This window comes from Malurus melanocephalus, unplaced genomic scaffold (assembly GCF_030028575.1).
Source record: "Malurus melanocephalus ecotype Western Australia unplaced genomic scaffold, MMel_1.1 scaffold_284, whole genome shotgun sequence".
NCBI lineage: Eukaryota > Metazoa > Chordata > Aves > Passeriformes > Maluridae > Malurus > Malurus melanocephalus.
Window position 1 is genome coordinate 863,955 of NW_026623516.1, and position 27,346 is coordinate 891,300.

General features: G+C 51.1%; 2 protein-coding genes across 3 annotated transcripts in view; both read left to right on the top strand.

Annotated features, from left to right (window-relative positions):
• BCL6 (BCL6 transcription repressor) overlaps positions 1–15,250 on the top strand; it is a 17,206-nt gene extending 1,956 nt beyond the window's left edge. The window contains exons 1-10 of one of the 2 annotated variants that reach the window (XM_057376608.1): positions 4,375–4,538; positions 6,840–6,878; positions 7,874–8,041; positions 9,081–9,302; positions 9,433–10,407; positions 11,023–11,204; positions 12,279–12,446; positions 13,503–13,633; positions 14,035–14,172; positions 15,037–15,250. In XM_057376608.1, the coding sequence (XP_057232591.1) occupies positions 7,881–8,041; positions 9,081–9,302; positions 9,433–10,407; positions 11,023–11,204; positions 12,279–12,446; positions 13,503–13,633; positions 14,035–14,172; positions 15,037–15,180 (2,121 nt within the window). In that variant the 5' untranslated portion in view covers positions 4,375–4,538; positions 6,840–6,878; positions 7,874–7,880 and the 3' untranslated portion in view covers positions 15,181–15,250. Of the gene's footprint in view, positions 1–4,374; positions 4,539–6,839; positions 6,879–7,873; positions 8,042–9,080; positions 9,303–9,432; positions 10,408–11,022; positions 11,205–12,278; positions 12,447–13,502; positions 13,634–14,034; positions 14,173–15,036 lie in introns of those variants that run through there. The other variant, XM_057376607.1, reaches the window with a different exon arrangement.
• Positions 15,251–24,150: 8,900 nt separating this feature from the next.
• SST (somatostatin) lies at positions 24,151–25,643 on the top strand. The gene is made up of 2 exons (XM_057376612.1): positions 24,151–24,352; positions 25,251–25,643. The coding sequence occupies exons 1-2, from the start codon at positions 24,215–24,217 to the stop codon at positions 25,461–25,463; spliced, it is 351 nt and encodes a 116-aa protein (XP_057232595.1). The 5' UTR covers positions 24,151–24,214; the 3' UTR covers positions 25,464–25,643.
• The last annotated feature ends 1,703 nt before the right edge of the window (positions 25,644–27,346 follow it).

The window sequence follows — 27,346 nt, forward strand, 5'->3', positions numbered from 1 at the left end:
CCCCCACCCCCCAGCCATCCCCCCCGCCTGTAGTTTGCAAAGTCACAGTATGAAATGTTATGAAATCGCCTCTTGGGAAGGAGGGAAACAGAAAGCAAGGCGTTTGTTTAGAAAAAATCCGCGGCAGCCTCTCAGATGTGCCTAAAAAGCTGCCTTTGACCCCCCTGTTGCATTTCCAGGGAAGAGGCAAATCTGGGCTTAAAATTATGAGTCAAAATCAACAAAAACAAACCCGTCCCCGGTTAGTTTTTTCCACTGACTTCAGTAGGCGCAGGATTAGTGCGAAAGGAGGCTGGGGATGGATGAGGCTCAGTGAGAACCTGCTACGTTGGTCCCACATCTCTCKCTGGGGCCAAATTCCTACTTGTGCCAGTGGAAGTGTCAGCAGGGCTGGGTTTGGGATCAGTCCCTTATTCCATCTGGGGATACTTATTGATTCCTCTCCCGAGCTTTTAAATGCTTTAAAAATTATTGTTTGCCTTATTGTTTCAAGGGTTTAAAGGATAAGAGCTTCAGGAGCAAATGCARGCTCCTTCCTCCAGTCCTTGAKGGGGTTAGAAAAAATTGCTCTAAAAACATTTTAGGGGAATCCTCTCTTTATATATGCGTGGAGAGGCGAAACCTAAGATTCGTTTTTTTTCTCCTAAGGGTAGGATTGCAGGTTTAAAAACTTGCATTATAGATGGCAAACATTGCTCCATGAAACATATCATCAAGCCATTAAAATATTCAAAGGGTGTCTAGAAATTTTCCAGAAGAATGGATTATTGCATTGTTCCAGTAAGAAAAGAGTTCATCTCTCAGTGTTCAATTTTGACTGGCGAAACAGATCAAAGATCTGTCGAGATGCATTTCAATTCCAATTTCCAATCCCCCTCAGTTCTGACTGAGTCAATATTGGGAGAGGAAGTGGAGGTTAACTGGTTAGTTATCATTGCGAAGGAAGAAGTTGGAATGAGAAGTGATTCTTACAAATCCCACCCCAAAAACAAAACGACAACAACAACAAAAAAAAAAGCGCGTCCAAAGTCTTCGTGACACTTTTTAGACATCCCTGTTTGCAGTGCAGGGAGGATTCAGCCGGCTGTCGGAAGGTACAAAAATAAACCCAGCAGAAACATTAAGTTTTTCAAAATAAGGCTGGAAAAGCTCATAAAAATAATGTTGCTCAGACGCGTTTTAAGAGAAACAGAATTACATCGACAAAATTATATGTTTTCCAGGTTTGGTTGGGGTGTTTTATTTTCCAAGGGGAAAAATCGCTCCTGCAGCAAAGCGAACTGGTGCCATCTAGTGTCACCTCTCGCTGCTCCGCGCTGGGCTGGCGGGGCCGGCAGCCTCGGGAGAGTGGGAACGTGTTTATTAACTGCTCGTTAAAAAAAGAAAAAAATAAAAATGCTTGCCAGCTTGGAGGAAGGTGGCAGAGGAAACTCTGGATGCCACTGAACTTACTTAAGGAGCCTAATTGGAAACAACCGAGTGCTTATTAAAGTCACTGACATTTCCATATGGAGTTCTCTCTGGGTCTGGTCATGAAATCACATGTGAAAATCTTTCCGAGTTATGGTGTTAATCTGCCCTTGAATTTTTGCCTAATTTAGGATGCATTGTAAAGCTATAAAGCTATGCTCTTTTTTTGTTCCTTTTTTTTTTTTTTTTTTTTTTTTTTTTTTTTTTTTTTTTTTTTTTTTTTTTTTTTTTTTTTTTTTCTTTTTTTTGGTCAGGGAAAGCTTTCAGCCTCCAATGGCAGCACCCCAATATGAATTTGTAAGAATAGTGTTTGGGTTTGGACGACTTCTTTTTTTCTTAGTAAACAGTAACGTTATATTCAAAACCCCGTACAAACACAGGTGGTAAAACTTTGTGTGACAGTCCCATGTGGTGGGACTCTTCTCTCATTTTATTTGGTTTCTCCATGAAAAGGAAAACCTTTTATTAAAGTCTAGAGATTAATAAAATAAAGCTCTAACCAGTAGGTGCATTTCTCARTGTGCAGCTTATGCACCTTCATATGTTTATTGTGTTAAGGTTGAAGAACTGTTTCATGCCTGTTTTAATCCATGTGCTATAATACCTGGGCTGGGAACTTCACTCAAAGAGCTTTTACTGGTTCAGCTGGAGCCTGAAATGTTGTTTTCAGGTTCCTGAGAAGTTGGTAAAATCTAAATTTGGTGGAACGTTGCTTGTGTGCTCATAACCTCTTGCTCCATTTTATAGTAGCATGGGAGTCTATAAACGGGAGCCTTGTGTGCTGAGTGCCTGTATTCTTCTCTGGATCTATTTTTAAACCATTCTTCTGTTTGGCAAAAAGTGACACTTGGTTTCCATGTTTACAGCAGGCATTGGCAAACCTCAGGAGTTCACAGTTTGCAGTTTGGTTAGATCAGTATCCAAAAGTCAGCATCTGACCAGTAAGCTCCTTCAGACTGCAAATTTAGACTCCAAACGTAGTCCTCCTTTTTTTCTTTTTTTTTTTTTCTTTTTAAATCCAAGCTAGATCTTATGTGTTCTCATCACTGCAGGATGCTGGCAGCCAAAAGACACACACCCTTAAATCAGAGCAAATGTGTAGTTTTCAGGAGTGCTTTAAAACCCCAGTAATCTCAGTGGAGCTTCATATCTAAACCAGAGAGAGAAGTGGGGGCATTTGGGACAGGGGTAGGAAATTTTAGGTTTAAATTGTTTTCYTTCCCCTCTTTCTCCTGGTCAGTTTGCTGGGTACTCATGGGGAATGTTGGGCCCCTGTTTATGGAGGAGAGAGTTTAGGGCAAGCACACTGCAGGACAGGAGGTTCTGAATGGGTGCTGAAGAASGTGTCCAGTAGGACCAGGCACTCTCTGAAATTCATCTCCTTAAATCTGGTTGGCTAAATATAGGGGCGAGGGGGTGTCTCCCCTGGCCAAAGCACCCCAAGCTGTGCRTGTTTTATCCCATCCAGGGATGGCCAGAGCAGTTCCCTGCTGCCAAAAGGAGCTGTGCCACCCCCAACCCCGGGAGAACAGAGACAGGGAGGATCAGATGCCAGCTGGGAATTTTCTGTCCCRATGCCGGGTAGGGATGATCAGACACTTCCCCAGAGCCCAGTGGGGCCAGGGACCCAGCTCAGCTGCTGGGAACACCCGGCTCAAGCTGCTCCCTGCTGTCGGGTCGGCATCTTGGTGCAGGGCTCGGTGCTGGCAGGGCACGGAGTCCGTCTGCTGCTCTCTGGAGTAGCTCCCTAGATTTCAGCTGGACGTGGTTCCTGCCTTCCCTTGAAAAATTAATGTGCCAAATTGCTTGGGGTCGTTTGAAATGCTGAGGAAGGCTCAACTCCTCGCTTCCCAAGGGCACACGCTGCCTCTGCCTCACAGCCAGAGCTTGGTTCCGTAGAGGGCAGGGGAGTCCTCTCTAGTAGGAAAACATTGGAGGCAGTTTTAGCGTGCTTACCCCCTCCCTCCTCTGCATTTTATTCTGCAAAGACCAAAACAATGTGGAGACTTGAGCTGGGCCAGCTTTCAAGGGCAATCCTTTAAACCCTCTTTTGAAGTACGAACTATAAAGTTCCCTGCGGCGCTCGAGAAAATATGCAGTTTTCCTGGTTCCAAATGCTGATAATAAACCCGTCCAGATAATGTATTGCATTTCCTAGAAACATTTGTTTGCTGGCAGGAAATTGGATCAGATTGAGACCGCTCGATAGAGCGAGTGAAATCCGCTCGTGGAAGGGTACGGTGGAAAATACGACAGGGCTTGCACTGGTGATGCTGCTTTTGATCTGTGCTGACGCTGTGGACTCCTCTCAGTCTCTTCTTGGGTTATTATTAACCCAGCCACGTTTTGGCCTAGACRCTAACCAGAAGCTACTAAACTAATAAAACTCTGTTGTGACAGCTAAAGGGCACTCGCTGCCCCTGGATTGCACGGTATCAGAAAGCTGAGCTGGGCACTCACACRCCCCCAGCCAAAAGCATCTTCTTCACCGTGGCATGTAGCACCCCATGGCTGTGCTGGGGGAGCCACCCGTACCCCGCCTCATTTTCTTCGTTGTCCCTCAGATCCCTGTTCAGGAGAAACCAGGCATTCCTTGGTAGGGTGGAGAGGCAGCTGGCAGCACGCCCTGGCAGGCAGTGGGGACGTTCCCATGGGGTTGGGATCCTGCAGGGTGCAGGGACTGGGGAGGAGGAGGGCAGGATGGAGCTTCCCCTGGGCGGGCAGTTTCGGAACGTTGTGTGGGATGAGGCTGTGGGGAAGGAAGACTTCACCCCGCTAAGGTGATGTGAGTGAGTCGGCGCTGCAGGCTCTGGAGGGGTAGGACATCGGGGCCCAGGGAGGGGGAGTGTTTGGTGCTCTCCTCCCTGCCTGTGCTTGGGGGTGGGAGAAGGGTTAAAACCATGGGGTATCCCCCTTGCCAAGGATAGGGGAGCAAGGAGCTCCCCCTTGTGCACAGAGTGGGAGGAGGATGGATGAAAAGGGATTCCCTCTAACTGGGAGAGTAGCTACGTGGAGAGGCATGGCAGAAAAATGGATTGGAAGTTCCTGGTTCTCCCTTCTGCCCTAGGGTAAGTGAGCAAAGAGGGTCTCCCCTTTGCAAGGGGTTGAGCTGAAAGTGGTTCCCCCATACGAARGTGCAGCCTCCCCATGCTCACTGAGCTGCAGGGAAAGGCAGAGCCAGCACCGGGCTCCTTTCCAGGAATGGTTTTTCTCGGGGAGGTGCCGGCAGGGAAGGGCTGTTCCCTGAACCGCTGGGGCAAACCCATTGCCTTCCTGGAAGGCAACAGCAGTGACAGTCCCGTGTGGCCACCCCCAAAATGAGCCCTGCTCCTATTCCAGACCTTCSTCTGTGGGCACAGCAAGCCCTGGCACACTGCTGGACAGCCCACACCTGCAAGGTACTGGGCAGGAAAGCTGGAAGGGGTGTGGGATGGTGTTTTAGCCCCAGCTGAGCCTGGAGGAGCTTCATGGACTTTGAGGGAGGTTTAGATRGCAAAGATCATGCTTGCCTGAAGTGGTTTTTTTCTTCTCCCCATCACTGGTCTTGGTCTTTGTTGCCATTCAGTTCTCTGCTGGTCTCTGGTCTGAGTATCCTCCCATGCTGGGGTACAGAGCTGGTGCAGTGCAAGCCCTGGGAGAGGAAGGGTTAAGCCAACTCATCACAGCGAGGGGAAGGAAAGTCCCTTTCCCTTTGCCTGCCCACATCCTGCAGCCGGGAGCTGCTTGGGATGCACCTGCCCAGTTCCCGGGACTGTGAGTGTTGTAGCAGTGCTGTGCTGGGAGGGATAATTTGGAAGGATGGGGAGAGGGCTGTGCTTGGTTCCAGCTCTGGGAGAGAAGCTGGGTGTCCCCCTGGCAGYGCTGTGCCCTTGCTGTGGGTAAGGGAATTTGGTGAGAGCAGCAGCTTCTCACATGATGCTCATGGGTGCCGAGTTCATCTCACTGTTCGTAACTTTACTGGTTTAYGGGTGGGTCGCCTCCTCACCTCTGTGACACTGAGGTGACTCCCCAGGGCCTGGCAGGGCCTGTCGGTCAGTGTGGCTGAGGTTGGGATTCTGGCCAGCATCCCAAAATGGACACATCTGCTCGTGTGGATCTGGGATGTGTGCTGGGCTCYTTGAGAATGCTGCTAGTCCCTTGGCTTGCAACTGACGGTAGTGAGTGGCTGCCAGTGAGCATGTACAGAAAGGTCAGAGTCTGCAGTATTTGGGAAATGAGTCACTTACTTTTTGTATGTGCATAAAGTTTTAAGCTAGCCAGGCTCAGAGCAGCTCTGAAGATTTGTGTTTGATGGCTGGAATAAAGCTGTAAGGCACCYGCTGGGTTTCGCGTGTGATACCTTGCGTTAAATCTCATTTCTTCATCCTGGTGGCTCTGGGGATGGGAGGGGAGCTTGGGCTCCAGACCTGCAAATCTCCTGCAAGTAGATGTCCTCACAGGAATGATTGGGCTTTCTGCAAGTGCCTGGCAGTCTTAACGATCTGGGGGTTGGTCTTCAGAAGAGTGTAATGAAGGTCTTGGGGTTTGTTGGCTCACTTACTTACCTGCTGAGGCAACTGCCCGAGGACCTTCTTCCTGCATTGGTGCCARATCAATTCAGTTTGGTTTAAAGTAAATTTTGGAGGATTAGTATGCGTTCTGTAAGGCAATTAACTCCTGGGTTTCCTTGCTGTTCTGCCCCAACTACATTGCTAGTGAAGCCAGTGGCTGGGGGCACAGCTTGTGATTTAAAGGAAGGCTTTGGCAGCAGCAAGGGGAAGGAGCATTTGTTCTGCATCCTCTTTGTCTCCACCACTAGCTTCCTATGCAATGCTGGCCAAGTMATTTTGGTACTTGATATCTCTATCCTCCCAAATCTGTTCAGCAAGGCCATCCCAGGGCATTTTCACCAGTCGAGCATGTGGGTTTGTAAGCAGAGTGGCAGCAGATGTCTGTCTGTGTGTCATACCTGTTAGCGAGGTGCTGGGAATATGGCATGGGTCTTGAATGTGGCACCGGACAGGAATTCAGTGTTGGCAGAGGAAGAGTTATCTCAGGAAGAAGTGGTGAGAAAATTCTCGCTTGACTTCCCTTCCCCACCTGCCTTTAAGTTCCTGAGTCATGGAAATGAAAATCTCCTTGGCATACGCCCATGGTTTGGGCTAGAGGGTGTGGAAGAGGCTATGATTGGATTCTCAAAGCCCGTGGTTGTGATAAGAACGTACTGTACCGGAAGAAACAAATGTTAGCCTTACTGGAGAGTAGAAGGTTTGTTATCTCTAGCTTTTATCCAACTGATACTTGAGTGAAACAGCAGCCTTGTGTCCTGCCGTGGCCAATTCATAATTACCAGCTAATGTGGTGTTTGTTTTCTTCTGCTTTGTTTGTAGGTTTGAAAGAAACTTTTGGACTGTGAATTGAGGCATTGGGTATGTAAATCTAAATTTTGTGTTTTCCCTGCTAACCTCCCCTCCACCCTTCCTTAATGAAATGTTTCATTAGACCCAGCTGGAATTTGTTCTGTAGAAACTAGTGGCTGTTCATGCGCCACTGGGGAAGGAGGAGTCAGGATTATGGGAGGGGGTTAATGTGGAAGAATTTGACACCAAAGATGCACATTCCAGCCCAAACCTCAGGGAGATGTGGGCCAGCCTGGGTGCTGATTGGGAGGACACCTCTGAGATGGGTGTTTTGTTGTGTTGGGGGAAGGCTTCATGTTCCTCGACTAACCCAAACCTTGCTCACGGGGAGGGACTGGGCCATGGTGTGGGCGGCAGCCCAGCAGGTTTGATGAGTTCTACTCTTCACCAATTAATTGGGAAACTGTGGACAGGTCTTCTTCAGAGCAGCCACCACTTGGGAGTAGGAAAGTAGTTTCCTGGGTGAGGGCTGGTGTTCCACTGTGGGCTGGGTTTTCCGGATGTTGAAATCGTTCAACTTCAATTGGGACCTYGAGGCTTGTTTTGATTCCTGTGGCTGGATTTACAGCCAGGCATCCCACAGGTGAGGGGAATGGCACCTGAGGGAGGTTGGAAGGCTGGGAGCTACATTGAAAGCTTGGTGGAGATGAACCTGAGTGGGCGGAGTGGGCTGGGGTGGGGCTGCCATGGGTGAGGCAGGGAGAAAGAGGAGATGGTTGGCTAATCCTCAGCAGGGTCTGATTGCCTTCACCACCGGCTGAATGGGTGAGATGAGATGTGCCAGCTCCCACTGTCAGCCCAGGGACCTCACCAGGCAGCCRGGCAGGGGCTTGGTGTGGTGCAGGACCATTTGCCTTGGGACCAAGGAGCTGGTGCTGCTCCCACCAGGGACAATTGGCCATCTGAACACATCCCAGAGCAGCAGCCATTTCTTGCCTGGGTTTAGGGTACTTGCCCGGCTGTTCTCCATTCTCATCTTCCTCTGTTGCTTCTGTCTTGTRCAGACTCAAGATGGCCTCGCCAGCAGACAGCTGCATCCAGTTCACGCGCCACGCGAGCGACGTCCTCCTCAATCTCAACCGCCTTAGAAGCCGGGATATCCTGACTGATGTTGTCATCATCGTGAACCGGGAGCAGTTTAGAGCCCACAAAACAGTCCTGATGGCCTGCAGGTGAGAGCAGGCTCCTTCCCTGCCTCCTTCCTTGCTCTCTCAGCCTTTGGCCTCCAATACCACTGCAGCCCTGCAGGGACCTGTGGTATTCAAGGGGAAACAGAGGCAGAGAAGCAGAACTGAAAGGGGCTGCTGAGAAATTTGTACCTGTAACAGGATTAGAGCTGAGACCATTTCCCTCCAGTGTGCTGCCCTCGCYTCTCTCCTTGTGTGCCCTCATCTGCCCACACACAGCCCATGGAGAGCAGCGGGAACACAGCAGATGTGAAGCACATCCCTGAARGCAAAGCACAAATGTGCCACAGGGACAGGAGAGGAGAGGGAGGGTTGGATGCTCACTGGGGTGAGCGAGTYCTCTGTGACCAAGGTGTCCCCTGCCACTGCTATTTTTAGAGCTCTTCCTCTCTGCCTCCCAGACTGCTGGTTGCACCCACCTTAGTTGATTTTTTTTTAAAGCCAGATGGGCTCTGAMATCCCTTTCCAGCTCCTAAGATTGCTGGAATTGCTTCCTAGTGAATGCTAATTAATATCTTGCCATGCCCAGTTGAATTACAGCAAATGCCTTCCAGGTTCTCTTGCTGACATGGTATAAAGATTTCAAAAAGCCAAGCTTTGACTATTACGTCTGAAATATTTTGCCAACATTTCTCCTTTTTTATTTTTCTGGTTTAAGATTGTGGATGCCCCAAGAGGCTTCTGAAAGAAATGAGTCATAGTGGGAAGGGGATGGTGGTAAGAACAACAATGGGAAAAAAAACAAAAAAGGAGGGGAATTACTAAATGGAGGCAGTGGGGAGTTGTTGAGCAGGTGAGATCTAAAAGCAGGCTGTTCCAGTTGAGAAAAGTACAGTGCAGAAGACGCTTACTAAGCTAAGAAACCAAGCTTGATAATAAGGGGGAAGCTCAGGGAATTCTGTAATTGTSTCCTCCTCCTCCCTTCCCATTCACAAACCCCTCCATGCTCAGGGATTTCATACAAATTCTCCTTTCTTTCTTTGAATTGTCATAACACTTGTCCTCTATACTGTCTCCTCTGCAGTGGCCTCTTCTACAGCATCTTCACTGACCAGCTCAAGTGCAACTTGAATGTCATCAACCTGGACCCTGACATTAACCCTGAGGGGTTTTGCATCCTCTTGGACTTCATGTACACCTCCCGCCTGAACTTGAGGGAGAACAATATCATGGCTGTGATGGCCACAGCACTCTACCTGCAGATGGAGCACGTGGTTGACACCTGCCGAAGGTTTGTCAAGTCCAGGTGAGTGCCATTGGTGAACTTTGAGGAGCCTGGGACTGCGTGTTTGGGAAAGAACTGGCAAAGTATCTGTAAATTTATCTTTATGGGCTGAARATGACATTGTCTCCCTCCTGTTTTTTCCTGATTCCAGTGAAGCAGAGATGGTGAAGACCCCAAGGGAGGAGTTTCTGGCTGGACGGATGCTGGGCCACCCAGAGGTGATGGCTTATCGGAGCAGAGACGTCTCAGAGAAYGGCATGCCTCTTCAGAACGGGTCCCTCTGCAACGGGAGGGCCTTTGCACCTGGCTTGATCAACAGTTTGTCTGGATCCCCCATTTCCTACCACGGATACAGCCCCCTCCCCCTAAACAGCTTCCTAGTGGATGATGAGTTGCGGGAGATGAGGATGCCCCTCTCTGAACTCTCAAGGGCAGGCGCCTTCCCCAAGGAGAGGATCCTGCCGTGCGACAGCTCCAGGACAATCCCCACCGAGTACGTGAGAACCATCACCGACATCTCTGCCAACATGTGCCACGCTACCATCTACGCTCCGAAAGAAGGTGCTGCTGAGGAAGCCAGGAGTGACATGCACTACAGTGTGGCCTCTGGGCCCAAACCTGTCATCCCTTCAGTCCGGAACAATCCCTACTTCCCTTGCGATAAAGTGGCCAAAGAGGAGGAGCGGACCTCTTCGGAGGACGAGATCAGCCAGCACTTTGAGCCCACCAACACCCCCCTGGACCGCAAGGGACTCATCAGCCCCCAGAGCCCACAGAAGTCAGACTGCCAGCCCAACTCACCAACCGAGTCCAGCAGCAGCAAGAATGCCCGTATCGGTCAGAACTCCAGCTCCCTCTTCACCAAGAGCCCCACAGACCCCAAAGCCTGCAACTGGAAGAAGTACAAGTTCATTGTCCTCAACTCTCTCAACCAGAACACCAAGCAAGACAGCGCTGACCAGAACGAGATGGGAACCCTGTCTCCTCGCACCTACGTGCCCCTGTCCACTTGCCAGCAGTCCATGGAGCCGGAGCATCTCAATGTGCAATCCCCCACCAAGATAAGCGTGAATGGYGAAGACTCTACTATCCCACAGGCGAGCAGACTCAACAATATTGTTAACAGGTGAGAAAATTTCCACCCCCATGCCCCTCCCCTCCAAGAAATAGGACTTCCTGCATTGTTGGTGAGGGTTTGGAAGTGTGAGAAATATCTGTAGCATCAGGTCAGGAGGTCCAGTCCTRAGGGGATGGAAGCCCCTGCACTTGRTGGAGGGCTGCCARTGACATTGTCTGAGTGCCCACCGTCCCCACTTAATGGTGCCAGTCTGGACTGGAAAAGGAACCGGGAGCATTGGGTTGTGAATCCCTGGGTAACTTTGGCAGCTCAGGATGATTTCTGCAGCCTGAATTTGTCTAGCCTGTGTTTCCACCAGACTCCCTGTGCCTTGAGCTTTTTGTTGGCTGTAGGCATCGGAGTGGCCAAAGAATTAGGAAACAATAAGCTGTGCTCTGGACCTGGATGTTCCTAAAGACATTTGAGGTCATTTGGCGATGGGCACCTGAAGGTTTGAGGCTTAAGGACCTGTTGTTGATCAGGGCTATGCTGTGCATCTCMCCACAAAGATGTCCCCATAAAACATGTCAGTCCCTTGTGTCTGGAGCAGTGCACACGAGGGTCCGCTAGCTCGAGCACAGCAAGAGCCTTCTCACGGTTGTGTGCTCTGCTGTCCTTCCACAGGTCCCGGGATGGGTCCCCTCGGAGCAGCGAAGGACAGTCCCCGCTGTACATGCATTCRTCAAAGTGCAGCTCCTGTGGCTGCCAGTCCCCACAACATACTGAGATGTGCCTTCATACCCCCGGCTCAAACTTCGGAGAAGAGATGGGGGAAACTCAGTCCGAATACTCTGACTCCAGCTGCGGTGAGTTTTGCATCCGTGGTCGTCTTTTTCAGCCAGCAGTCAGGGGCTGTGCCATGTAGGGACCCATCACTGAGTGCCCTGTGATCAAGGACAGTCACACCTGTCCCTGATGCTGCTGGGTGCTTTACAGCCCCCAGCTGTCTGCATGCATGTGAGGGACACACACACATTGCTTCCATYCTCCTCTTCCCCCCTTCCCCAGCAMCATGCAGATGCCTTGTGCAGGGAGTTAGTCACCTGCTGCAAATCTGGCAGGTAAGGACAGGAAACAAGTGCACCCCACCCCACCAGAACCACAGGAGAACAAGCCTGACAGATGTAATGACCATAATGGGGATTGGGTAAGCTGGCATGTCTCATGCATCCGTCATGATATCTTTATTATCAGGGAGCCCAGTGTGCACATCTGGAGAAATGCAGATAATGAGGCTTGCAATCTTGTTGCAAAACCCCACAAGCCCAAAGACAGGTATCTGTGCACTCATCTGCCTGTAGCTCAGTGAGGGGGAATGCAGCATTGCCACCTCTGGCGTGGGCAGAGATCCAAGGAGGGAGCATCACTGTGGTAACACTCAACAAAAAATATGTAAGAGTTGGGCACCCTCCTGCTGGGGGAACTTGCCTTGTGATTTGGGTGATGATCACCTTCCCAAGCTCGGGGCCCACCTCTGTACATGTAAAGGTTTGAGACCACTAAAGGTGCAGGAGTTTCTCCAGAGCTGAGCATCCTTCAGAGGGTGCCTGATAGCTTGAGTGCTTTCATGGACCTCTGAAAGATGTGTGAAAGATGGACTTCTTGGAAGCAGCCTGTGTGTCACTGAAGGAGAGAGCTCTAAGCTAGAKCTCCTGATGACTTTGGTCTCTCAAACCATGCACGTTGTTGCTGTGCACAAGGTCAGGAGGTAGCAGCAGGGTGTGAGTGCCACTGAACCTGAACATCTGCACTTGGCTGCTTATTCCARCACTTGCTCTGGCTGCCCCTCTCCTCCATCCCAAATCCATCCCATAGCCTCCCATGTCAAGGAGGTGGCCCATGCACTGCCCATCTGATTGCTTTCCTCTCTGCCTTCCCAGAGAATGGAGCCTTCTTCTGCAACGAGTGTGACTGCCGGTTCTCTGAGGAGGCCTCTCTCAAGAGACACTCCCTGCAAGTCCACAGTGACAAACCCTACAAGTGTGACCGCTGCCAGGCCTCCTTTCGCTACAAGGGGAACCTTGCCAGCCACAAAACCGTCCACACAGGTACAGTGTTGGCTGTGGGGACAGCTTTGGGGTGGCTGTGTGGGTATTTATGGCTGGGTTTGTGCCTGTGTCACAATCTGTCCCTCGTGGGGAGAGCAAGGTGCTTTACTTGGCACTGCCAGGGAGCCCTTAGACAGGGCACCAAACCTGGGAATGGGGGACATACCTGCCCTGCAGCAGGGGTGGAACTGACCTCCTCTGCTGTAAAGCACTGGGCACCTCTGTTTTTAAAGGTGTCTTGCAAAATGTATGGCTGGGGGCAAATGCATGGCCTCCAGGTARCTTTGTGGTAGACTTAAAGCATAAAAAAAAGAACTAAAAAAAAAAAAAAATCAGAAGAACATCTAGAGAGAAGTCTGAGATTTATTTTTACATCCTAGAAATCCAGGTCACATCTATCTAGCTTGGCATAAACTCTGCTGATGGGAAAATCTGTGAATGGATGGACTCTGTGAATCAGCACAATGAAAGCTGAGACAGGAAGGGGATATTAAGGGTTTAGTCATTTGCTGACAAACCYAGGGCTTATTTTATTTCATGCTTTTAATGCTTAACATGTCAATAGTTGGTTCACRAGCTGGGGAAGTCTGAGCTGACAACTCAGTGCTGCTGTACTGAATTAGACCTAAATTCCTGCAGTTTCAGCTGAGCTCCAGGAGGGCTGTGCAGGGGACCGAGACAACACAAGTGCCAAGGCAGGGTTCAAGGGTGCTTACTGACAGCTGTAGGGAGATGTAGGTGCCAGCTGCTGTYGTGGGGTCAGGAGGAACGATGCTGTTAATYCTCGCTGGCAGAGCTRCCTGACTTCCTCTCTTACCCTGAGRGCTGCAGCTCCCAATCCAGAAGAGAAGAGCTACCTCCTGAGCTCACCTTGCTCTGTAGGCAACCTGAGCAATGCTGCTTGTCACAGCCATCTCCAAAACAGACAGGACTCAGGGSTAGAGCTTTGTGCCACGGGGTCTGKCACCTGAAGGGACTTAGCTCTGGGGAGCAGCATGGCCCTGGGTGCTGAGTACAGCCTGAGCTAACCCCTCACCCTTCCTTTGGGCTCTGCAGGAGAAAAGCCGTACCGCTGCAACATCTGCGGGGCACAGTTCAACCGACCAGCCAACCTGAAAACCCACACACGCATCCACTCTGGGGAGAAACCCTACAAGTGCGAGACCTGCGGGGCCAGATTTGTCCAGGTAGGACAGCCTTGGGACCCGCAGTGCCTGGGGAGGTGGGGCACGGTCAGATCTTCTGCCCAAGAACTGCTGATGYCTCCTGGCAGGGAGGAGGCAGGTGGTGGCCCAGCTCGCTGCCTTGGGCAGCTCTTCCGTGGTGTTGTGGGGTGAATATGGACCTTAAGATCCAAGGGGGTAATTTGGCTTAGTAAGAAGCCTGACTGCTCRTTGTAGCTGTTCTGCTCTGTTCGGCCTTAAAGGCTGGAGATAGCAGACCTCAGACACGTGGCCCTGACTGCCAGCTAGAACCCCATAGACCRAACAGATGGCTGGGCAGAAGCCCGTTCCCACAGGGATTCCCTTGCTCCCAGTGGGATGCTTTTCTCCCTGGCGCTGTCCTGACGCAGAGCTGCTCCCTGCAGGTGGCCCACCTCCGTGCTCACGTGCTCATTCACACCGGCGAGAAGCCGTACCCCTGTGAGATCTGCGGCACGCGCTTCCGGCACCTGCAGACCCTCAAAAGTCACCTTCGAATCCACACAGGAGAAAAACCCTACCATGTGAGTGGCCCTGCTTTTTTTTGGTGGTGGGGAATCTCAGCTGGGGCTGGGGGGGATGATGCCAAACCTGGGGGGCTGGGAAGACACGAGGGCATTCGCACGGGCGGGTTGCAGCATCCTAATGCCCTTAGTTAGCCTCACAAGAACCCACAGCAAGGTCACATCTCTGCTCCTCCTGCCCCATCTCCCTCCTGGGCATTAGCTGATGCTGATGTGGTGTTTTTTTCAGGCGTGGCTGTGTTGGAAATACTGACATGCAGCCCAGGCTGGGTACAGCTCAGTTGCTCTTTTCTTCCACCCCATCTGGAAGAAGGTCACACTTCTTCAAATAGCTTTGGCTTAAATTACAGCTGCCTGTTGGTGTGCGAGGATGGGAGAAAGGAGCAGACAGCCTGGCCTGAGCTCCCCTCTGAGGGTGATAATCGCACCCAGCGAGCAGCCTGCCCTGCCCTGCAGGCCCCCAGCTCTTTGCTGGGGCTTTCCTGGCTTTCACCATCTGCTAGAGAGGGAATCCAAGCAGGGGTTGACATCCAAATGTCCTGGAGCCATCCAGCTTGGCAGAGGTCAAAAATAACTCTAGAAATAGCCCTGCAGCTGGTTTGGTCACCTCGATATGGAGCCAGGGTCATCTCCCGAGGGACTTTGCCCCATTTGCACCCCATAAACCAATATGTGCTGCTGAAAGCCTGGCATGGGGTGCCTCTGGGTGCTGCTCTTCCCACCGTGTGTGTTCCCCCTTTTCCCCTCATCCCCGGGCATAGAGAGAGCAGCATCGCTGGTGGAGAGCATTTGGTGCCTTGAGGGGAAGGACACATCCCCTGCCACGGCGTTTCTCACCCTGTGCCTTTGCCTGTCGCCCCACAGTGTGAGAAGTGCAACCTGCATTTCCGCCACAAAAGCCAGCTGCGGCTGCACCTGCGGCAGAAGCACGGGGCCATCACCAACACCAAGGTTCAGTATCGCATCTCAGCCAGCGAGGTGCCTCCGGAGCTCCCCAAGGCCTGCTGAAGGCGCACGATTTCCCAGGAGGAGGTCGGCTTTTGGGGCGCATGGAGGGGAGAAGCTGTCCAAAGGATAGGTGGAAAAATATTAGAAATTAAAAAAAAAAAACAAACAAAAATTACAAATACACGGGTTCTATTTTTCCCAGTTATGTGAAACAAAAAGAAAAAATAAAATTATTCAGATCTTACTGTATATAAAACATAAAAAAATTTAAAATAGTCATTTTAAATGTCTGTGCAGTGGAGTGTTGATAAACTCTGGAGTCTAACCTTCACAGCCTTTGCCGTTTGAAGATGAGGAATGTAATGTTGATTTATGGGAACAGATTTTTTTCTTTTGTATGCAAATGTGTGTTCTTTTAAAGAGAAAGTATGCTATTAAAGAGAGGGCTTTAACTTTTTTAACCAAAGGTGAAGGAATCTATGGCAGAGTTGTAAATATATATAGATATAAATATATAAATATATATATAAAATAAATATATATAGACCTTTAAAAAAGCTATATTAAAAATATATAAAATGCATTAAAGGCTCAGTTGGACTCTGCAGGCAGAAGCCAYTCTGAGAATCTTTATTATGATAGAGCACTTAAGGAGATATTTTAAAGTATTGCATCTGTACAAGTAAGAAAATATTTTGTCTAAATGCATCAGTGTATTTGTATTTTTTTGCAAGTGAAGGTTTACAATTTACAAAAAAGTGTGTATTAAACCAACAAAGCTGCAGAAGGAATTTAAAATAATAATAAAGTGTAATTTTTTTTGTTCTAGTTCTCAGTCTGTATATATGTAAAATGTGGTTTCGCACGGTGCCTTTCTTTTCAATGGAAGTTTTCAGTGTATGGACTATATTGAGCTCAGTTTCTTCAAGGTACAGCCTGATGTTGCAAAAGGAGTTTTGGTTGAACTCTTTAGTGGGGGAATGTTTTATTTTTTTTGTTTGTTTTGGATTTTTTTTTTGTCTTATTTTACATGCTTGTGTTATAAACAATCTCGGGAGACAGGGTTTGGGCTGTGTCTAAACTGCATTAATGCGTTCTGTAAAATATAGCTGTACAAATAAAAGAATAAAATGAAGAAAAGTGACGTATGATGGAGTGAGACGTCTGTTCTTGCCTGTCCTTCTCCTTAAGCACCCTGAAGCCTGGCTGGTGCCCTGGGAAGGGGCTGAGCATCCCAAGCYGTGGTGTGAGCTCCTGCCCTGGTGTTGAAGGCAGGGCTCTCTTCCCACCTCGAGTGAAGGTGGCCTCTGGCAGACAATCTGAGCTTGCTGCTCGGGATCCTGGTGGGGACTGTGCCACCCCCTTGGTACTTTCTGCACTGGCACCAAGCAGCCAGCAAGAACCGGGCAGAGCCTGGCAGAGACCTTTGCTGACCAGCCCAGGGACATTTCCAGAKGGCTGAGTAGTTATTTATATTTCCTGGAATCCAGTGCACTTGCCAGAATTGCTCAGGGAAGATGGCTGCTCCTCTCTTTCCAGAGCCTGGCATGGTGGGCTCCTGCTGTTCTGCTGTTTTGTGAGATGATGCTGTGAGCAGGGTCTGTAACCCATCCCAGACCTCACTGGCCGAGAGCATCTCTGCTCCCAGCCCCTGCACGCTGGTTTTGGGCCAGAGCTGAGACAGCCCAGCCTGCAGCAGTCCCTGGGCTCGCCCTGGTAGGGAGAGGAGCTGCTTTGCTCTGTTTGGGGGCTGTCCAGAGCTGGGAGAATCCCCAAGTGCCCAGACCCTGAGCTCTGTGCTGCTCTGTGATCACCCATTCCAGAAAACTGAACACCCACATGCAAAAACTCTGAATCCCACAGGCAGGACTGGCTGGAACCAGCACTGGTGTGGAGCCCAGCCACAGCTCAGCACGGCCTGGGGTGGGGTCTAAGTTTCATTCTGAGTTTAGTTAATTCATGAATAATTTTGGTTAAGAGCTTGCCAGATGATTCACAGTGGGGSGACTTGGAAGCACCAGCAGGAAGGGGAGGGCCTGGCTGTTTGCAGGGTCAGGAGGGGCTGTGCTAAGGAGGAGTGGAGAGGAAGAGGAAGGAAGACGGGTTTTTCAACACACCATGGGACAGGGGTGGACATGAGACAACCAAAGTAGCCTTGCCTGGGAGGAAAATGCCAAGAAGAGGAGAGCCAATTTGCTGTTTTGTAGGATCCTCACTGCTCTGACTTGGCCTTTTGATGGTCACAGCAGGCTCAGACAATGATTGCTGACATTATCTGAACATTTTTAGGAGGTATGACAATCTTTTTGGGCCCCATAAGTGGGATTATGATGACCAACAACAGCAATGCTGTTCTCAGAGAAGTTTCTCCTGAGGAATTGTCTTGGCATAGCCCCTGGATCTGGACAGGCTGCTGACCTGGGCAGAGCAGCTGAGGCAGGAGCCTGTTTTTCACCCCACAGCCTGAGGCCARCACAAACCCTCACCAGCTTACTTGTGTTAGACACAGCTGGTGGGAAAATGACCACAAATACGTCATTGCCAGAGTGTTGAAAATACCAAAACCTTGCTTTCCCACCTTGCTCCCTCACTTGCTTCCCCTTTCTACCTTTCCCTGGTGGATTTATAATATTTAGGAGAGCTGGCTGTGCTCACAGCAGGGTTTTGACACACATACTGCTCTCATTTGACACACATATTTAGGTTTCTCCCCTGAGTCAGGGGGAGAGTGTCTCCCCTGCTTGTCTTTGAGCTCTTCACCTCTCTGGTTCCTGCAGTTGTCACTTTTGGAAGCGGCTGGGCAGGGCTGACAGTTCCACTTGCCCCAGACAAGCAGCTCTGTAGCCACAACCTCTRTTTCCCATTGACTTGTTCAGCTGCACTCGCAAAATAAATACTATATTTTCCCAGAGCACAGTTTCCTCCTCCTGACGGATTTTTTTTTTTTTTTAACAGTGATGTCACGGCTTTTCCAGGCAGCGATAGCGATCGGTGGTCAAAGGCCTGCAGGCATCTGGCACGGATGGTGTTTGGAGAGGCGAGGAAGCTGTCACACACAGAGCTGCCTGACACCTGCTTTATGCCTTCTTTATACCCACAAATCCCCAACTGCTCAGCCCTGCCCGTGTCGGTGCTGCCGGCTTGTTTGCCCTTGGAAAATCCAGCTCCAGAGGCGGGATCTGGGCGTTCAGAGGGAAGGTCACCACYAAAACTATGGAATGGCTGCTTGCCAGGAAGGCCCAGCATAGAAATGTGGATTTAGACTCCTGGGGAGTGAGCAGGGCTTGGGGAGGGGATGTTTTCTTTCTTTTGGCAGCTCTGAGGGACGATCCCCAGGCCGGGGTTGGGGCCGGGCCGGGCCGGGGCTCTCCGGTGCGTTCTGCCGAGATTCCACAAGAGGGCAGTGGAAGACGGCGTTTGAGCACGGATTCTGGAATTAGGGAATTATGGAATTATGGAAGGGTTTGGGTCGGGAGGGGCTTTGAAGATCATCCAATTCCAGCCGCGGACTGAGACGCTTTCCACAAGATCAGGCTGCTCAAAGCCTCATCCAGCCTGGCCTTCCAGGGATGGAGCATCCTCAGCTTCTCTGGGTTACCTATTCCTCACTGCCCTCACAGTAGAGAATAAATTCCTTATATCTAACCTAAACTGACCCTATTTCAGTTATAAGCGATTCCCCTTTGTCCTATCACTACTTGTCCTTGTAAAAAAGTCCCTCTCCAACGTTCCATAATACTGTTTGTGTACTGGAAGGTGCTATAGGGTCTCCCCAGAGCCCTTTCCAGGCTGAACAGAGTTGGTGTTTATAGAGGAGAGGTATATGCAGAGAGAAAGAAGACTCCTGTATTATTTCCTGATTTTGTGTGCTCACCCATCTGTACCCATCTTCTCTTTCCTTAAGCTAGTAACTCCTCACAGTAGGGGCCGGAATCCATCTGTAGGGTCTCAAACACAACCSCATCCCTGACTCCTGGCAGCCACTGCAGCAGTACAGCAAAGTACCCTGGTATTTAACTCTCATATTATACCTGGTATAGAACGCTTATCTAACCCTGTTCATCTGTGCTTCTGCAAGTGTTTGTGTTGATCTTTCCCTTGTCTTTTCCATGTTTTTCCCTTTCCCTTTTCCCTTCAAGGCAGCTGTCACCAGCCCTACAGATGCCACGACAGTATCTTAGGTGGCTGAGACTGGGAATAAATCTCAGGCAGCAGCACCAGAAATCCTAGAAACAACTCAGACTTTTAGACAGAGACGTTTCAAAAATTAGCTACTAGAATCCCACCTCTGTGAACCTCCAGGGCCTAACTCCCCTCCCTCTTTGCTACCGGAGCAGAAATCCGAGGGTCAAATGAAGGGTCAAATCCTTTTGGATCTGTGCCCAAGTTTCACTATAAAACCAGAARCCTCTCAGGGCTATTTCAAATCCATGTACAACCCCAACATATCTGGTGTCTGTGCGGCCCATTACAGGGATACATGGTACCATTCAGAGGGAATCTATCTCCCTTATTGAGCTCTTGTTTTTTATTATCCCTCGGGCATGGCTGACTACTCCTCCTCCACTCATCTGTATCTCCCAGGGCAGCATCATCCCTAAATRAGGAAGCTGCTCTGTTAGGTTTTCAGCAAGCTGCTAGAGCTGTGGGGCTGTAGCAGCTTCCCCACTGCCCCTGCATGTCCAGAGCCAGAATGGGGAATGTCATCACAGCTCAGCCCTAACTGCTTGAGTGCTAGAATATAAACAAAAGGGATTCTCCCTGCTGGCAAGGTAGAGATCCAGCTGAGGGAGTGTGGGGAGCGTTTTGTAGGTGATAGCGAGACAGATAAGGTGCGATGGGAGCCGGGCTGKCGGCTGCGGTGACAGCAGAGGGCACGCTTTGCTGCTGAGCACACAGCCTGTGCACACAGACCCGGCTTTGCTGAACTGCTCTGGGTCTGAGGAGARAGCTGGAAGCGTGGGGGTAAGGAAGCAGTCACAGGAATTCAATGCATTTCAATCGTCTGCAAAGCCACATGCCCTGCAGCGCTGCGGCAGAAAGAAAGGAACAGAATTGCCTTTGCCACAGCCGAGCGGATGATGGATTTATCTGGCTGGGGAACGAGCACAAAAAAAATCGGAGCACACTGATCCCATAGAGGAGCTGGGGGAAGGGGAAATGGTAAATCAATCTGCAACTCAGTCACTGCTCCATGCCTGCACCRGAGCCATGAGAACATCAGGAGCTCTGCCCTTACCCCTTCCCTTATTTCTCCCTAGGAGACAGTTCAGACTTGTATGGAGCAGATGAACTTCCTTTCCCCACTCCTTCATCACTGGTTCCTTCAGGCCAGTACAAGATGATTTTCTGAACCAAGACACATGGTATATTTTTCATTTAGATTTTCCTTTAAAGGAAATAYAACTATTTTCAGGAGGACAACATCAGAGTGCTTCTCCCAAACATCACCTTACAACTTTGGTCCATTCAACTTTGTCAACAAGGCTCAGACCTGATGGGAGTTCATTTTCTTTCTTTTAAACAGGCTGAGATATTTCATGGGGAACATTCCCATCAAAGGCTTGTCTCCGGCCCTACCTCACCAGCCTCACAMCCTCAGCTGAACCCCAAGACGGTAAAAGAAGCCAAGGTGGATGTCAGAGCTTTTCTGAGGCTTCTCTGGCTCAGAATCCCCTCAGTCATCCCCTGATGGGATGTGTGACCAGAGAGAAGAAGCTGACCACACTTTGGCTTTGCTCAGGTGAGCTTCTGAAATTYAGTGGGACAAATCCAAGACATTTCCATGTGGTAATAATTTCCCTGTTGCTGGGGAACACTGGTGTAATCCCTCCAGACTCCCTCAGGCAGAGTGGGGAACAGAGGGACAGCCACCCAGCTCCAGTGCTGCACAGAGAGGTGCAGTCAGAGTCAACCTGGTCTTCCAAGCCTCATCCCCATGTGTCTGGAAAAGCCATAGTAGCCAGTGAACATCAAAGCCAGGGAATCCCAATGTGACTGAGGGGCTGTGCTCACCTGGAACTGGTCTGTAGGAATACAACAACTACAGCAACTACAGCAACACTTATCCTAGCCTAAAGCCCCACTGGGCATTATTGCTCTGCTGCAGGATTCCCTGCACTGCCGGATGGCAGTGGAGTGTTAACATGGCAGGGTTGGACTGCAAAATTGCAAAAATTAAAAACTAAGTGTGGGTGAAGACAGGGGYTAGGCAGGAACAGCTCTAGGCTGGAAGTCTTTGATAGGGCTGGGCTCAGGTACAGAGGTGCTGCAGGTAGCTGGGGAAGAATGGGGTGTGGAGCAGCCTGGGTTTGGGCAGGACATCAAGAGTGGACTCTCAAAACCCCTTAAGGACTCAAGTCTGATATTTTCCCCTACTTCATGGCAGCATGATCATATCAACTTCCTAAAACCAGTGCTGCCAGTCCATCTGCTACACATCCATCTCTGACTGTACTATGCATTCTGCACTCTGCAAAATCCCRTAAAGTGTGTCTAAGTCCTGCTGGCCCCACAGGAAGTTGCCAGGAAATGAGAAAATGGGGAACTCATCAAGGAGGTTGYTCCTGCACTGTGCCAAGTCCTACAGCTTTCATCTCTGTGTTGGTGTACAGGTGGGTCCAAAGGGTGACAARATGTAGCACAGCTTTCATCCTGTGCAACAGTCCAAGGCTGCACTCCAGCCCATTACCGTGCCCTAGGAAACACAAATGCTCAACTGATCCCTCTGGCACATCAGGGCAGATCGACAGCTGTGGCAGCCAGAGGAGAATGGTAGTGATGGGGGTTCCCAGTGTCCCCATCCCCCTGGGGTGACAAACAGAATGACAAAAGGGGCGTCAATCTGGAGAGYTGCCAGCTGTGTGCAGTGGCAGCGAATGTTAGGTAACAGCTTCCAGTAAGCCACAGGGGAGTCTGAAACAATCCAGTGCTGCCTCCCATTTCCATCTCTGCTCCTCTCCAGTGTGGAACCCAAGCAGGCTGCACTGCCCTGGGCTGTGGAACTGGGATGAGCTGGTGTGGAGCTGGAACCTTCTGCAAAGCTGGCCCAGGCTTGCACAGCAGTGTGGCACAGCTGGGCTGTGCTGTGCCAAGGAGGAGAGCCTGGGGGTACAAAACAAGTCTATTCCCAGTGCAAGTAGAATGGGAGAGCCCAGCTTGCTGCAACTGGCACTTCTGGAAAAATGGAGAAATTACTGTTGCTGAGAGAATCCTTTGCTAGGAAACCTCTCTTGAAGGCAGGACAGGTTTGATGCCCTGGCATTTCTTGCCTTGGCTATTTGTCATGCCCAGGACTGGTTCTGCTCCTTTGCCTACAGGAGGAGAGAGATGTTGGTCCAGCTGTTAACACAGGGTCTTAGTGGAGAGAAAAGCTCTGACAGTCAKGGCCCTTGGGGACAATCTGCTGTCTTGGGTTCAATCACTTTCCTTGGCCTTGGGTAGGAGGCTGTGTCCTGTGCCCAAAGCAAGGGAAGATGTCTGAGCCAGAGCAGGGGCTGATTCTTCTCCACTGGTTTCCCCAGAGCAAGACCACAGCTAGAAAACAGAGAGGGTCCCAGGAGCACAAAGCTTCGTTTTGTTCATGTCAGGCAGATGGGAGAAAACTGGCTGTAAATGCAGCACAAGTAAACCCAACCCTCAGGGTCTCATGGGCTATAACTGAAGCCTCATTCTCTCATGATTGCCATTAATTTTGTTCCACAAATTAGGAAGGATGCAGAGGATGAAAGCTATGTGAGGCTGCAGATGTCTGCACAAAGRAAGGGAGGCACCATCCAGGGAAGGCAGCCATAGTTCAGCCCAAAGCTCTACCTGGTCTGGAACCAGCAACCAGCACCAATTCATCTTGTTGGACTGTGAAACAGAACAGGAATGCTTTGTTTTATGCTTCATACTCCCAGGTCAGCTGCAGCAAACCCAGCCAGCAGCACTAGGGTTGAAAGTGGAGGGGGGCCTGAACCTTAATTCAGCATGAAACAAAATGTCATTTTTAAGGTTTCTGGAGACCTTTGTGCTGTACTTGAATTCTTGTCTCCACAAGTTTTTGCTTAGCTGGAAATTGAGRTAGAGATTCTGATGCCCATTTTTTGAGTGACAGCCGAGCCCCTTTCCTGCGCATTCTGCTCCTGCCAGCTGGGTGACCGCTGAGGAGGCTGATCCTTCGAGGGGTTTSAAGCAGCTTTTCTCATTGTGAGCCTCAGGCACCTGACAGGGAGAGGCCAGAGGAGTTAGGGAGACTGGCCATGCCAGAGGGACAGGTGCATCCACGGACCAGCAGGTGCAGCGACCCTGAGATGCAGAAGGGTTCCCGCAGGCTCAGCCAGGGACCAGCACGCCCCGACCACCCAGGCACAGATTTATCATCGCTTCCCGGAGCTGCAGAGACCTGGCAGGAGTCGGGGCACCCTCCCAGGAGGTTCTCGCTGCCCCCGGAGCTGCCCGTAGGGAGGAGTCCGAGAAAGGACCGGTGTCGGAGAGACCCTCAGGGCGGGGGAGGCAGAAAGGACCCCCAGGGGCATTTCAGCACCTCCACCCCCTGAAAGAGCCGGGGCAATCGCCCTAAAGAGGACCCTTTTCAGCTCCTCGGACTCTGGAGCCGTTTCTCACCCGACGGGGCGGGTCCCCGCTCCAGGGCAGAGCCGCTGCTGGGGGGTTTCACCCTCCGGTACGGGGTCAGAGCTGYCCTTGGGCGGTGACAGCCGGGAACCCCCACCGCCGCTCCGGTGGGCTTGTGCCCGGGGACGGGGGAGCGGACGGGCAGGGTCGGGAGCTCTGGAAGGGCGGTGATTTGGGGACAAAACGAGCGGGGGGCCGGGGGCGMCCAGAGGGCGACCGGCGGCGGGGGACTCGGGGGGGACCGTGGAGTCTTGGCAGGCGCCAGGCAGAGCGGAGCATCCCCGGTCCCGTTCCCCCCTCCTCGTCCCAGAGACCCACCCCCGGCGGCGTGGGGCGAGGGGGGCGCCCCCGCCTTGACGTCAGGAGAAGGGTTTATAAAGGCGGCGAGTGGCGAGGAGATCCCCAACGCCGGAGCCGAATCGCAGCGGAGCCGCCAGCGCCTCCCGCCGCCGCCTCCCGCGCCCAACCCGCCGGCGAGATGCTGTCGTGCCGCCTCCAGTGCGCCCTGGCCCTGCTCTCCATCGCCCTGGCCCTCGGCACCGTCTCGGCCGCCCCCTCGGACCCGCGGCTCCGGCAGTTCCTGCAGAAATCCCTGGCTGCCGCCGCCGGGAAGCAGGTGAGAGCCCCGCGACGGGGCGGACACCCCGGGTACCCCTCGGCCACTCTGCTGGGCACCCCGACGGCCGCGCTGCAGGCTCCCGCTTATCCAGAGACCCCGATTCCCCGCTGCAGAACCTCYGTTCCCTGCCAGCGCCCCTGGCACCCCTTCTGCAGACCCCTACCGTTCCTYGCCAGACTTCCCCAATGTCCCCTTTTCAGACACCCGGTTCCTTGCTGYAGATCCCCCTTCCCCGACAGATCCCCTGGCTCCCCGCCGGGGCTGAGCCGGTGAGAGATTGGGCAGCTGGTGCTGGGAGGTGAGACGGTCCAGCTGGGTGCTGTGGGGAGTGAGGAGCAGGCACTGCTGGGGCAGAGGGCAGAGCCCCTGGTGATGCTCCCAAGGGTTTCTCTGGGTCACAGAATGAAGGCAGCTTCCCCAGAGCACAGTCCTTATCCATGCTGGGGGACAGCTGAGCTTTGGAGGGACAAGAAGGAAAACAAGAGAGTGACATGGTGACCAGTGAGATGGTGACCCGATTCCACCTGTCCTGCCAGCTCCCCCAAAGACCTTTCCCGTGTCACTTTAGCAGCAGGCTCGTGGCATCCTCGCTGAGTAGGGCTCTGTGTGCTGAAGCAGTGGGCAGAGAAGGTAAAGACGAGTTCATTCCCTGTCACAGCCAGGACAGCGGTCTGTTCCTCTCACCAGGTACAAGCCACAGACACAAGTGCTGCATAGCAGCTGTCAGGCTGGGCTCTTTGAAAAGCCAGGGCTCCTCTTCTCCTCCTGCATCCTGAACGTTTCTAATCTGGGCACAGAGGTGTCTTAGAGGAACAGAGTGGTGAGCCTCCAAAAGCCAAGGAGTAATTGTGTTCTCGCTATCTCCTTTCTCCCTTTCTCTCTCTTGTCCCCCAAGGAACTKGCCAAGTACTTTTTGGCAGAACTGCTTTCAGAGCCAAGTCAGACAGAAAATGAAGCCCTGGAGTCTGAGGACTTGTCCCGAGGGGCTGAGCARGATGAAGTGAGACTGGAGCTGGAGCGCTCGGCTAATTCAAACCCCGCTCTGGCACCCCGGGAACGCAAAGCAGGCTGCAAGAACTTCTTCTGGAAAACTTTCACATCCTGTTAGCTTTTGAAACCCACCTCTCCTTCCCATCCATCCCTGCCCTGCCCTGAGCAGAACCTTCACCACAAGAGGCGAAGACTGTAAATACACAATCCACAGTTATGGTGAAATTAAACAAACGAGGAAAATTTGAGTTTGATTTCCACTTGTTTTAATAAAACTTTCTGTTCCAATTGTACATGATTTGCTTGAGTTGTGATTTCTGACTAGTTCTTTGATGACATTCACTCTGCAACTCTTTCAAATGTACTATTTTTAATTCTCTGTTGCAATAAAGTTTATGTTTCAAACGGTGATGTTGAGGCTCAGTGGTTAATGAGAAAAYTGAAGTTACCTCTCAGGCTGCTCATCTTTGAAATGCTGCCTGTCTCAAGGCAGCAAATACCTTTTACATCCACATGTATGCACACACACACAGTAGATCATAATGTAATTTTTTTTTTCTGTGGTCTTACTAAAGAACCGGAGCCACAGTGATACTTTAGTTATCAAATCCCTGCAATTGTGGCTGAATCAAAKCCACAGTGCTGGCACTTCAAGTCAGTCAGAGGCATCACTAAAAATCTCAGCTGKGTGTTTTGAGTGATGGGGATGATAAAAGTGGTTCATAGTACAAATTCACACCATACTTCTCATTCCCTCCTCAGCCACAGACACTAAAAGGTGTTCTTACCTGGCTTATATTACTCCTTGCAGCATTCCCAACAAACATTGCTAATGGGATTCCTTTAGAAAGTTTTCCTTTGTTCTGCTGTGCAGGGGAGGTTTCACATCCCTGTAAAGCTGAGATGTTAACCCCATGACAGCAGCCCCTCTCCATCTAATAAACTGCTCACAGCAGTTTTTCTACCCACCTCATCATTATGAMAGGTTCAGCAGGGTAGGAGTTAGCATTGTGAGGAAAACATTCTTCTCTCAGTGGAACACAAATTCTTTGTGCTTTTGCAGAGTCTCAGCTTCCTGGCCATGCTGGTTTGTGAAATGCACTCACAGGTGAATTGGAKCTGTAGAGCAAACATATTGCACAGGGGACAGGTGCCACTTCGATGAGAAATTCATCATCCAGGATTAAAAATAACGGATGTTTTGTAGCCATCATATGTGAAAAAAGGGTGAAAAATGGGGGATCTTAGAGATGTTTATGGGCAGAGGGCTGAGCAGGACTCCAGTGAAGGTGATTCCCCAGCTGAAGGTTTGTTAGGTTGCCTCTGGTCTATGCTGAATGTAGCTCTCTGTGCGACATCATTCTTGATGGCTCGTGGACCATTGCTTTTATTCTTGGTCTGTACCTCCTTTCCCTGTGGGCAGGGGCTCGTTAGATTCGAGCTGGGGGCGAGGTGAATCCCTTGTCATTGGGAACTGTAGCAGTGCCAGTGTGAAATCCCAGCCCTGCTGCAGAGCTGCTCCACAGCTGACTGGCAACAGGAAAAGGCAGCAGAGACCTGTCCAGGGAGGGGAGCTGCTGGTATCAGCCCCTCTGAGGGGGCCAAAGGCAGGGCTGGATGCTGCTTTCCCTTCCTGGAGCRGTGGCTTAATCTGTGCTGCAGGCAGGGCTAAGGACCACTGCTGGGCCAGTTGGATCCTGCACCTGCTGGAGAAGCCTTGCCGTGACATGATYCTGTGTCTCCCCAGCTCCTGGGAGCCTCGTCTCCTCCTCCCTCGGAATTGGGATAGGTTTTGTACAGTAACTTGGGGAAATGCTTGCCCCACATGCAGTGGCTTGGGGTTAGGGGCTCTGTCTGCGCTCTTTACCATAGCTGGGTGTGGTGCAGACTGGGCAGGGCACAGTGATCCTCACWGCACTTTGTGGGGGCAGGGGGAGAGCCTTACTTAACCTTTTTTAACTCCTTAAATCCTAACTGGATTTTTGTGGCTGGTGCAGCTGT